The sequence below is a fragment of the Protopterus annectens genome, chromosome 11.part0 (genome assembly GCF_019279795.1).
Source record: "Protopterus annectens isolate FY-2018-M chromosome 11.part0, PAN1.0, whole genome shotgun sequence".
NCBI classification, from domain to species: Eukaryota; Metazoa; Chordata; order Ceratodontiformes; family Protopteridae; genus Protopterus; species Protopterus annectens.
Window position 1 is genome coordinate 833,982,742 of NC_056745.1, and position 13,480 is coordinate 833,996,221.

The 13,480-nt window shown below is 40.0% G+C and overlaps 1 protein-coding gene across 6 annotated transcripts in view; it reads left to right on the forward strand.

The window, feature by feature from the left end:
• The window catches only part of DENND2A (DENN domain containing 2A), a 2,268,767-nt gene that overhangs the window by 1,728,536 nt on the left and 526,751 nt on the right, over positions 1-13,480 (forward strand). For all 6 annotated transcript variants that reach the window (XM_044088248.1, XM_044088247.1, XM_044088242.1 and 3 more), the window contains one exon: positions 5,830-5,871. In XM_044088248.1, the coding sequence (XP_043944183.1) occupies positions 5,830-5,871 (42 nt within the window). The remainder of the gene's footprint in view (positions 1-5,829; positions 5,872-13,480) is intronic.

Below are 13,480 nucleotides of genomic sequence, written 5' to 3' on the forward strand. Positions count from 1 at the left end.
AAATGTTAAATGTTTTACTAGAAGCTTAGAATCTGCTTATTTTAACTGCATTATCCATTTCAATTCTGATATTTATCACAGAAGCCACAAAACTGACAGATCACACCAATAAGTGGTTAGAAAGGGAGCACAAAAACTGCTTATTACTGAATATTTACCATTGGGAATATGTTTTAAATGAATTGTCCAGCTGGTTTATCAAAGATAATGTTAATACCTTTGGGCATTTTTTCCCGAATTATGTCAAATACATCCCTAGTCTCTTAATGTAGTAGTATACAAAATCTAAGTGAAAGAATCCGATATCCTTGAAGTTGTCACATACTAATGAAATGCTGGTTAGGGCATAGTCACTGAGAATAATAATAAATGGAGTCCACACTGGAAAAAGGATAGTTAACTTGTATATTTCCATAGGTGTCCATACTAGTTTCATTCTTTCTCATTGCCTATGTAAGTGACTTTGCAGAAAGTCTTGGAGGAAAAGTTTTTTTTTTTTGCACATATTACAGTGATATTCAAGAGGACTGTAACATGAGAAAAGCTGGAAAGAGAACTTGGCAACCTTAGACGAATAATCTGGCACATATCACAGTTTAATTTCATTGCAAAGAAATGGAAAATAACTGAAAGATAAAAACATAGGAAAAATGCATGCAACTAAGGAAAGGCATTAGCGAAAACAGAGGCAGAAAGTGACCTGATGTGCTGTTATCAAATTGAAGATAAGTAAGCAGTGCAGAAAAGCAGCAGACAAGACAGGTAGAATTTTAAGATGCCCAGAAAAAGTGGCACTGGAGAAAGCAGGCAGTTATATTTAGTTACACCCCCCACACACACACATACCAAATATACATTTTGCTCCTGTCCTCCAAAAATCTCACCTTATCGTGACTCAACTGCTGGACCCACGGTAGTGGTGCTGCGGTAGCGTTGTCGCCTCACAGCAGGACGTTGTCGCGTTCGATTCTCAGCTAGAGCGTCTTCTGTGTGGAGGCATGCATGAATGGGCATGCCTTTGTTGAAGGTTGTGCGTCAGGGCTGGTAACTCGGCATGTAAAAATCCACTACCAAACATCAGCAGACCGGAGTTCTGCTGTGGCAACCCCTAACTGGGATAAGCTGAAAGACACAACAACAACAACAACATCGTGACTCACCTGTAGCCCTCTTTGTATGTGTAACACAGAAGTAAGAGATAAGCACCAGTGACTAAGCACCATTTGCACTAGAACAAGGGTTGCTTTGAGCACTACACTTTCCCTAAGTAGGGCAGAGATGCTGTAAGCACTGTAGTTTCCCTAGGTCCCTTAGCAACTGTGATAGGGTTAGAGTACTCTGGGCTCTGCACATGCTTATGTGCTCATGTAAACAAGTTCATAACACCTACATGAGCAGATGTTTCCCACTCAGTATATGACATAGGCAGGGTCTCTGGTCTCCAAAGTTCATGTCTTATATTTACTTTCATGTTTTCTTTCCATACTGTGCAAGGATTTGGGGGTTCAGCCTTTTGTAGTTTTCAAGATGTTGGTTTCAGTGTTTTGATCTTCAGTCATTTATGATATGGAGGCATTGTTGAGTGATTGTGTGAAAACAGTTCTGCTACATCAGAAATATTGTGGTTCCAAACCTTTCACACATACTTAGTGTTCCACATTGAATTAGAAATATTCACATGTGCAAGTGACTGACACATTTTACATTACTTTATCGAATGACACCTCATTTTGTGCAGCAGCAGTAATTTTTACCACCTCTCCTGTGAAAATTGGCTCTGCATTCTTTTTTGTTATTGATTAATTACCATATCCAGTTTTTCAGTTTGCATGTTCATAGGTCAGAAATATGGGAAAATATCACTAAAGCCAATCGGGTCCTGCAAGTAGTAAATTCTGGTAAGAGATTTCGTTTATTCATAAAGACCACATATGCTTTCTTCGATTCTTGGCCAGAGGGCCTGTTAAATTTAGCTCTTTGCCCTTTGGTTTAGCTATTGCTACTGTAGTGTTTACAAAATGCCTGACTAATGCCTAACTGCATAATGTAGAGACAAGGACATTCATATCTATCCTTATGTGGATGACTGTCTGATTCAGGTCCATTTATAGAAGGAAGTAGAGAAGGGATTTCATTTTAAAGTGGTCTGTCTCCAATCCTTGGGGCTTTCCATTAAATCTACCCAAATTAGTCCTGATACCTTCATAACAGTGATATGTTTGGGTAAAGTTTTGGACACTAGCAGCCAGACAGCCTTTTCCCCTTAAGACAAACTGGAAGACATAACAGAATATTTTCAGAATGTCTTAAAAAGGAGCTCAGTTATAGCAAGAGACTTCCTAAGGGTACTATGTTTCATGGTGTCCATAATTTTGATAGCACCACTAGAGAGACTACTTACGAAAAGATTTCAGTATTAATTCAGGAATGTCTGGAATCAGCACAACCAGTCCCTGGACGAAACAATCCACATTTTACCCTGTATAAATAAAGAATTTGAATGATTAATAACACAGTAAGTGTGATCACAGGGGCTCCCCTCAAACAGGTTCCCTAGAACTAGATCTTGACCACAGATGCTTCAGGCATGGCCTGGGAAGCTCACTCAAATGGACTTAAGGTCCAGGGCAAGTCAAGTCATTCCATTCCCAGAGCAAAAAAATGCAGCAACATAAAGTAAATGTTGACATTCATCTAGGCTCTAAGGTCCTTCAGACCAATCCGACAAAAAGAAGGGCTTCAATGGCCACAGACTATTCAACTGTAATATGGTATGTAAACAAGCAAAGGGAGACTCAGCCATATACTCTATGCAGAGTAATTATGATTGTTTGAGTCATAGTCCTAGAGTTAAGATATATACCTTAAAGCAGTCCACATCTGAGCAGATCAGAGATGAATCTCCATGAGTTGGGTGATACACAGGGATGTTTTTCTAGAATTTATCGACAGAAGAGGTGTCCCACAGGCAGATCTCTTCACATTAAACAACAAAAAGATCTGATCCAGAGCACCATACAAGTAAACTTGGATAGTGAAAGCTTTCTGTATCAAGTTTGGTAGATCTTTTTCTGTATGCATTCCCTCCAATCTCCTTTTTTTTCTATAGGGTGATCCTTTTTTTCCACGGGGTGATCCAGAAAGAAAAAGGATGATGGGTCAAAGCAGCTACTTATAACATGTTTTTGAACCAGGCAACATGGGTTCTCCCTCCTTTTAGTGATGACTAGAGAGAAATCAGTCATGCTGACTATTTAAGCAGATATCCTAACTTAGAACACACAATCTTTTATAAACCTAAATATGAGGACCCTTCATCTTACAGTATGGCTGATGTAACTTTACTCATTGTTAGGAACCAATTCACAGAGGACATGATTAACATCATAAAGAAAGTTATGAAGTTTAGCCAAAGGAAATTAAACTAATCAACATGAAAAACATTCCTTCTGTAATGCCAAAGTAGAGTTCAAGACCATCTCTAAGCCTCAGTCTCTATGATTCTGCTGTCTATCTTAGCTGTTTATGAGGGTCTATATCACAACGTCGAACTTACAAAAGTTTGATCATTGTAATATCGAACCTTTATGCCCAAAACCCAACAAAACCAAAAGCACAGGACAGCGATTTTTTTCCCAAGGAAAAAAATCACTGTTCAATGACAAAAAAAAAAAAAAAAACTTAACCTTAAACTTAAATTGAAGTGGGGGGCTTCACCCCCACACCCACCAACATGGGGGGCTGTGCCCTCCACACCCCCCTACTTAAATATACCAACTCCGAGATCGCACCACACTGGAGTAAATAGCAAAGCCCCAAAAACGGCCCACCGATTTTTTTTCCCTGGCAAAAAAGTCGATGTGCCGTGGCTTCGCTATTTTCCACATTCAGAATTTAGGGTTCGATATTACAACATTCAAACTTGTTTTAGTTCGATGTTGTAATATAGACCTGTTCATGACAGGGTTGACATTTGCGTCAGTGAAGTCACATCTCTCAGCCATCTCACTCTGTATTCCTATAAAACCCCTTTTAGTATCCCTGCTACCAGACAAACAGTTTGTTAAGGGAATTCTACACATGAGACTACCTAGAAAGGGAATTACTCCACTCCATGGGACCTGAAGTTTATGCTGGAAAATATCGTACAATCACCCTTTGAATCAGTAGTAACAGCCCCCTTAAATTTCTTGACATGGAAGACAGCCATTCTGCTAACCATCACATTTGTCAGGAGGATTTCAGAATTGCAGGTGTTCATTGGTAAACATACTTTATTTGACATTCCTTAACGACAGAGTGAGTCTGAGGGCAAACATTTCTTTTATGTCTGAGGAAGTGACAAAGTGTACCCTATACCACTCTGTATTGTTACCTGTTTTTTTTTCCATGCCCTCATAACAAGTAGACACCTAACACACCTTGCTGGCTCTGGGAATCATCCCAGGACGTAGTATTACCTTGCCACATACCTTTCCGCTCTTGCTTCTCTGAGGCATCCTGGAGCTGAAATAAGGTACTGCTTTTATCCACTTTTTCACCTTTACCCTCCCAGACTCCCACATGCACTGTTTTCACTGACCTTTAGCCTGCTCAGGTCTGGATAGATTAGAGTGAGCCCAGGTTCCAAAGCTGTTTCAACCTCACTGGGTTGCCTGTTTCATGGGAATGGTGGGATGGATCCTGCCTTAATTCAGGGCTTGGACCAGTAACTGACAAGAGATGTCTTCCCAGCTTTGAACCTTGGGCAGTTAAGACTTAAAGGTGCTGTGCATGTTCATCCAAGTTATACTAGTACAAACTGATATCCCATGTGTGTCAGCATCTGTCCATTCAGAAAGGAAAAGGATGCCAAGATCTGGAAGTCAAAGCAGACATTGCCCCTTCTATGGCAACATTCCCAATATTTAATACGACTAACATTCTTGATATTTAATACTGCTCTAGAAGTGATCTACTCAAATATCTACTACAGTGGTAAGTTTCTTACATAATTATACTTTATTCTGTTTTCAAGCATTTAGTCTTAAACAGTGCTTCAGTAAGAAAGTCCAGTAATGAAGTTCTGATTGAGCATTCCAATCCATTGTGCTTATTGGTGAGCTTTAGTTAGTAGCTAAGTTTTAAGTACTTTTGGTTCTTTATGTAAGAATTTCTGTTATTGGCTGTTTTATCTATTTTCCACTTGCTTTATGAATATCTTGAAAACACTGAAGGCCTGAGTTGTGTATGTAAACGAATGGTTTCTATTTAGGGAAAAAGAGTTTACCAGAGAAACAATCTAATTTCCCAAAGTTTTTTTTTCAATTTCTGATCTGTTTTTATCTAGTCAGCATAGTTATTTTCCTAAATTATTGTTGTTTCTAGAAGTCTTAGTAAATATTACAATGCTGGGCTTTAGTCCTTACTTAAGTGCGTGTGACTTGGAACAACACTGAAATGGAAGTCAACAGATATTTTTTCTGAACTTAAAAGCAGTAATAATGTTGTTGGCAAGCCATGCAGGTATGTTAACTGTAACAGCTGTCTTTTTTTGAGAATGCTGCTGTTTAACTTGCAGCAGAAATAGGTAGGAATGGGAGAATGCTATATTATAAATAATTAAGTTGTAGACTAGAATTGTATTTTATTGTAATCTTGTCTTCCCCAAGCACACGAATCACAAATGTACATCTTCAGATGTTGTAATCTTTGAATACAAAGTTACATTTAAACATTTCAAGTACATTATTTCCCACTCCTGTTTTTCAAGTTGCTTGTCAGTTTCTGAGATAGCTAGGTTACACACCTCAGGAATAACTAACAGAATGCTGTCGTTTCTTTTTACAGGTTCTAGTCGTTGATCTCTGCAATAATAAATTCCTGAGACAGGTGAGTAGCTAGCCCACAGCTGTATCTCATTTATTGTGGAATAACCAGTTAAGATGCACACCTGCCTTCTTCTTGTAAGTCTGTGCTTTACTTTGTTTTGCTGTGAGTTATTTGTTCCTGTGCAACATATAATTTAGTTGAAAACATAAATGATGTGAAGCAATATTTTTAAGCTGCATTGTTAAAAGACTTGCAGATGCACTGGGCAAACCACACTGTGCAGACAACTGAATATGTAATGGTGCAGATGGAGAACAAAATTGGTTGCATTTTGTATATTTTTATTGGAGAGTCTAATTTTGTGAAAAACTACTTGCATCATACAGTGAATGTTAGTTTTTTGTGAAAGGCAATTCATGTGTTAATGTTCACAGGTTCATAGGTAAGTACTAGGCTGTCTGCCCGAGGGCATCTTTAAACCTAGCCAGAATGTGTTGGCTTTCGCCGCCCCCTTAGATTAGTTCCCTGTGCCTCGGTCCAGCAGAGTCATTAGTTCCCTGTGCCTCTGTCCAGCAGAGCCACTGCAGTGATCCCCAGGGTAAACCTTCTGTTTCCCATCCACTCGTCAAGGTTTCTGTTGAAGAATGTTAGTGAGGGGCTCTGCCTAATGTAGATTGGAATCCTGTTCCAAAGCATGGGGAGTCTCTGGGACAGGAATCTATCCCTTCAGCACATCCTATTTATTGTTGTGGTGAGGTTTAGATCCCTAGAGCGTGTGGCTCTCAGGGATTTGTTTTTTTTTTTTTAGGTGGAGCATGTCCATCAATTCTGGGTTGGACATGGCCTTGCATGTCAGGCAGAGATCACCTCTGAGTAAGCTGTATGCAACCGAGTACAGCTGGAGTTTCTTCAGTCAGGCTGCATAGGGCATATGTTTGAGACCAATAATCCTCTTGGTGAGGAACTTCTGTGGTCTTTCAAGCTGTTGCAGGTGTCTTGTAAGGTACATCCCAAATGGGGCATTGTACTCTATGATGGGTCTGATGAGTGATGAGTAGAGGGGCACAATAACCTCTTTTGTTCTAGATGCAAACCCTTTCATGATTAGGTGGGCCACATAGAAGGATTTTCTAACCACCTTGGCAATATGATTATCAAAGGAGAGATTACTATCTACTTGGGTCCCCAGATCCCTTATTACATTTTCTGTATTTAGGGGACTACCACGTATGTGGTAGTTCGCGGGTACTTTGTTTTTTGCAAAGGGGATGACTATGCATTTTTTGGCATTTAGCTTGAGGCCATGATTTGGACACCAGGTATCCGTCTCAGTGAGACCCTTCTGGAGGATGTCTGTATCAGCTGGAGAGTCAATTATGGCCCCCGATTTGCAGTCGTCTGCGAACTTGGTCAGCCATAGTCCTCCTGTGCTTGCCTGTACCTCTGAAAAGTATATACCGAACAGGAGGGGCCCCAGGACTGAGCCCTGGGGGACGTCACTTGTAACTGGTTTAGAGTCGGACCTAGAGCCTGCAGCTCTCACCGTGTGGGTTCTATCCATGAGCCAATTGGCAACCCATCTTGTGACGTAGGGGTTTATGTTCAGGCTGATGAGCTTCTCTATAATACCAAAATAGGGAATGGTTTTGAAAGTCTTTGCGAGGTCTAGGTATGCTGTGTGGACCTCCTTTCCCTCGTCTAAAGCTTTGGTAACTGTCTCAAAGAAGTCCACCAGGTTTAGGAGGCATGATCTGCCCTTAACAAAGCCAAACTGGGTAGGGTCCAATGTTTGAAGGTTCCCAATGTCTCTTTTAATGAATTCCATGATGATGTGCGCTATAGCCTTGCAGACCAGGCTAGTCAGGCTTATAGGGCGATAGTTCCCAGGGTCCGTTGTGGCTCCACCTTTGTGGACCGGGATAACTGTTGCTGTACGCCACTTTATGGGTACGTAGCCTGTAGAGAGGCTGAGTTTGAACAGTGTGTTTAGGTGAGGGGTTAGTTCATTTTGGAGCTTGTGTAAGACACAGCCTGGGACACCATCTGGTCCCATTGAAGCTGTATTTTTGGCTTTGGATAGGGCTGTTTTAACCTGTGTGTCAGTGATTGCCGGGGCACTATATTCTTCTGGTATGGTTATGGGCCCTTTAGGGGGTGAGAGGGGGGTGAAGTTTGCACTAAACCTGTCTGCCAGAATGTTGGCAATATCAGTCAGTTCAGTGTATTTTGTGCCATTCTGCACTAACTCAGAGTAGATCTGAGAGTTTCCACTTAGGTTCTTGACATAGCTAAAGAACGCTTTGTGGTTATCTTTGGAGTCCTTGGCAATTTTTCTTTCGACGCTAGCCTTGGATGATTTTATGAGGGATCGTAGTTTCTTGCTGATACTAATCAGGGATTCTTTCCTTCTTGGGATTTTACTCTTTTCTGCATTAGTTTCCTCCTTCTATTGTATAGCTTGTTTATGGCAGGAGTCCACTAGACTGGTTTTCTTTTCTTGGAGGAGTGAGTCTTGGTTTTGCTTGGGATAACACGATCCATGCATTTTTGCAGGTGCTCATAGAGTGCCTTTGTAAGGGATTCAGCAGCTTGGACAGCATTTTCCTTTAGCATGGGGACCGTGAAACTTTCCACCTCAGTCTTAAGTAAAGTGAAGTTTGCTTTTGAAAAGTTTTTCACTGTGGTTTCCTTGATTGGGGGTGGGGGCGGAATGTGGATATCCAGAGTGATTAGTCTATGGTCTGATCTAACCAGTGAGGGTTTGAACTCCAGTGTAGAACACCAGTCGCCCATGTTGGTGATGACCAGGTCCAATATGTTGTCACCTCTGGTGGGGGTATTGACCAGTTGATCCAGGGCGTTCGAGTTTATAAATTCTAAGAAGCATTGGGCAAGGGAGATAGTACTTGAGTAGTTCTCCCAGTTAATGTTTGGGTAATTGAAATCACCCAATATTAGGGCATTTGGTAGGACCTTCATATTTTCCAGTGTCTCCAGAAAAGCATGGGGTCCTGGGTCATGTTGGGTGATTTGTAGCAAGCTACAATTTGAATTGCAGTTTTGCCTGTTGTTAGTTGCACATGGATGATCTCTGAGGCATTGTGCTGTGAAACTAACCTGGAGGTGTGGGTATCCTTGATGAATATGGATACACCCCCACCTTTTGTGTTTCGGTCCGGGTTCTGTGGCTGAAAAGTATGGTATGAGTTATAGCCTGATAGTGCTGGGGTGCTCTCTGGAGCCTTAAACCAGGTGCATACAAGGACTCCTTGCCCAGCTGCACACTGCACATAAAACCAAAAGAAATGCTGGCAGTAAAACTGGCAATCCTAAAATTCAGACCATTTCCTCAAAACCCCTAGAATGACTTTTGGACCTTGGGAATCTGGCTCTCAGCTATAACATCCAGTTACAGTTCTGTTACTGGACAGATATCGATGTTCTCCATACTAAGGAGTGCCTCGAGTGCATGCACTTTGAGGTTTAGACTTCTGGCGTTGAGTAGCATTACCCGCAGTTTTTGGTTACTTGTGCTATTTACGGTGGTGAGTTTGTCTTTTGAGCCTTGTCTAAAAAAGGCACTATGGGGTGGCAAAAGCACTGCCAGTATTCAAAAGCCCAAGGGTGACAGGTGCAAGCCATCTCTTGTGAAGCAACATGGCTTATCGAGCATGTCATCCCAGGTGGACAGATACTGGATCCCCTTTGAATGACACCAGAAACTTAGCCAGTTGTTGAAATTGATATTTTTTTCTTTGTACTGTGGCATCATTCTTGGTGAGGGCAGGATGCTACTCAGGCTCAGGGTCATGCCGACCTGAGCTACGTGATCAGAGAGTTCTTCCATGTCTCTTTTCATGTAGTCCAGGGAGGTACATCTCAGGTCCTTCACACCAACATGGACAATGACAGAGTCATATTTGTACTTGTTCTGGAGTGACCCGAGTGCTTGTGTTATGTGGTGGATCCTGGCGCCCGACAGGCAGTTAACTGTAACCTTCTCCTTATCCAGCCTAGTTAGTGGGACATCAGTGTGCCTGACTATAGAGTCGCCTATCACTAGTGTGTTGGGTATGTTATTTTGCCTTAAGGGCTGTGATTGCGTGGCACACTGATTATGTGAAGTATGTGTTTCATGGTTTGTCTTTGGGTGTGGAGGTTGCTTGGGTGTCTACTTTGGTGGTCTCTGTTGCTTTTGTAGATTTTGTCATTTAAAATAATCAAAAATATGTACAGTCAGAGCAAGAGGCAAAATCAAATTGAACATTTGAGATGAAGAATAACGCAACATTACAGTTAAACCTTCCCATGGCCATTGTCATCTTTTGTTGTACACCTTCACTTCTAGTGTGGTATTAAAAACTTCAACTCCTGGAGCCATAGGTAGAGGTATGCTACAAAGTCAATCTAGATAAATGTTTTAGACTTGCCATTTTAGATAGCTACATTTTATTTTATTTTTTGCTAATTTATTACAGTTTCCACTCAGTCTTTAGATGTTTTCTTTGTTACAATGGACAAAACCAGCACTGGTTTGGCTGCTGTTTCACTAAAAATTTGTTCATTACACTTAAAACTACGGAATGTGCCCAGAATATTGAAGTTTGCACACTATTTACTGCAAGGCTGTGATAAACACATTTACTTTGAAACTAATTTCTTTCCATATCTAGCTTTTAATGTATTAACAAATTTAATTTTACTGTAGTATAGCCTAATTTATTTATTTATTTTTCATGGTGCAGTTTCATACATCCACTTACCAGGTACTGAATTGTCTGGGACTCACTTGTGCCCATAAACTCCTCTCAGTTTTATATCTATATATATATATATATATATATATATATATATATATATATATATATATATATATATATATATATATATATATATATATATATATATATGCACACACACACACACACACACACACACACACGGGTCCCCTACGAAATCCCAAACGCACAGAATCCCGATGCCCAAAATACCGAAATGAAAAGCCCGCAAGCCCACATTACCGAAACGTTGAAAGCGTGAAATTCTAAATCGCAAAACTAATACATACAGCACAGACACAAACATACACACACCCTCCCCCCATAACCAAACAAACCACCCTACACTAAAGATAAGCAGGGGGACTTTGCCCCCCTGCACCCCCCACACCCCCCTACTTTATTATTCTAACTCCGAGATTGCACAAACATATACACAAGGCAAACTCACACCCACACATTACAGTTCCTCTCACACACACACACACACACACACTGCAGTCACAACACACACTTACACACACTAAAGCCCCTCACAAACACCCTTGCACACACATACTTACCTGAACTGCAAAACCAGAAATCCTAACTCAAAATCCCTTAACATCGGGATTTTGAATTTCGCGCTTCTGGTCTTTCGGTAATGTGGGGTTTCAGGCTTTTCATCTCGGTATTTTGGGCGTCGGGATTCTGTGCATTTGGGATTTCGTAGGGAACCCATACACACACACACACATATATATATATATATATATATATATATATATATATATATATATGTATGGGTCTACTGCTTTACATCGAAAATACACTTCTTCGAAATAGAGCAGTAGACCCTACACTTCAGCTAAAGTCCACTTAAACGAAAGTGCACTTTTGCTGAAGTTTAGTTCCCCGGGCTACCCAAAAAAAAAAAAAAAAACACTAAAACATGTTTTTGCAGGGGGGCATATATTGAAGACCACATTATTTATGATGAAACGCATAATTTATGCCTACCTGAAATTTATATCTGGCATAGGTATTTGGATGATTGCTGGATGGTGTGGAGGGCTGATATTGAATATTTACATGAATTAGTTGAATACCTGAATGACAACAAATGGGGGCTGCATTTCACAATTAATTATGACCAAAATGTTATTACTTTTTTGGATGTTAAGATCACAAGAAATGTTGACAACTCCCTTAATACTGAGGTATTCAGAAAGTTTCCTCAATATAATACCTTACTCCACGCATCCAGCTTTCATCCAAAACATATTGCCAGAAACATTCCTAAGTCTCAGTTCATTCGTATCAGGCGTAACTGCTCTAATGATAACACTTTCCATCAATACAGCCAGGATTTAGTACATAGGTTTAATAACAGGGGATATAAACCGGGCCATGTCACAATTGCTAAAAGGTATGCATCACAACTTACTAGAGATGATTTGCTTACATATAAAGAGAAACCTGGTTGTTGTTCTTCTTCTTCCTCTCTGTTACGATTTACTACTACTTATGGAAGGAATATTGGGCAATTTATTAATATTATTAAAGATAATTGGAATATTCAGTCTGCTGATACTGCATTATCTTCTGTTATATCATCAAATTGCTCTTTTTCTTTTAGGAAAGGTAAAAACTTAGGCACTTATTTTAATCATTATAAACATCATTCCCAATCTATGCTGTTACAGATTACACAAACCACTTTGCTTGGGGATAAACATATTGGGTGTGTACCTTGTGGCCATTGTCACAATTGCAAACATGTTTTAAAAACAAAAGAATTTTCTAGTAGTACTGTATATGATATAATTTTTTTTGCTAATTGTAATAGCGATTGGATAATTTATATGGCATGTTGCAGTTGTCGTTGTTTTTATGTAGGACAAACATCAAGGCCATTCAAGCTACGCATCTCTGAGCATCTCAGTGATATAAAATGTAAAAAATCCAGTAATGCGCTTTATAAGCATACATTAAAACATTCCACAGCAAGGTTTCATTTTTTAGTTATAGATAAAATTCTAGATGACCACACAGTGAAATTGGGTTGGCATAAGAAATTAGATATTAAAGAGAAAAAATGGATAATTAAGTTGGGTTCACTTTTTTATCCAGGACTTAATGAACATCTTTGAATGGCTTATTATTGTCTATTATTTATTCATGAGTTCACCAATCATGTCTCTTGGTTTTTGTTTCTAATTAATATTTTTGTATAAAAGGACTTCTTTTTTGCTTTTGTTTTATCACACTGAAGAAGGCTAAGCTAACTCTATGCCAAAACCGGTCTGTGAGAATGAAGTCTGACTGATGTTTGACGAATAAACTACTTGTTCACAGCCATCCAGTTGCTGGCTTTATTGTTTTTTCTGGGCTGTGCTCCTCACACCCTCCTACTTAAATATACTAACTCCGAGATCGAACTACAGCAGGGAAAAGGGAATATTCCCATTCCGCGCTGTAGTGTGACTGCCAAAGTCAGTGTTCGAAGTTTCACTACTTTGAACAAGTGGATTTGATGAAGTGGGGTTCGAAGTAGTGAAACTTCGAACATATTGACGGATCCTATATATATTTATACACACACACACACACACACACACACACACACACACACACACACACACACACATATATGGGTATGGGTCTACTTCTCTTGTTCCAAATTACACTTGTTCAAACAAGAGAAGATCGAGCCCCAGTTTAGCAAAAGTTCACTTAACTGAAAGTGCACTTTAGCGAAACTCGGTTTACCGATCTCGGACTACATTCTCGTACTTAGTATATATAAGTAGTGAGGGTCCGGCAAACAGACATATTTTAGCAGGGGCAAGCCCTCCCCTGCACCCCCCACACCTCCACTACTTATATATACTAACTCCAAGATCACACTA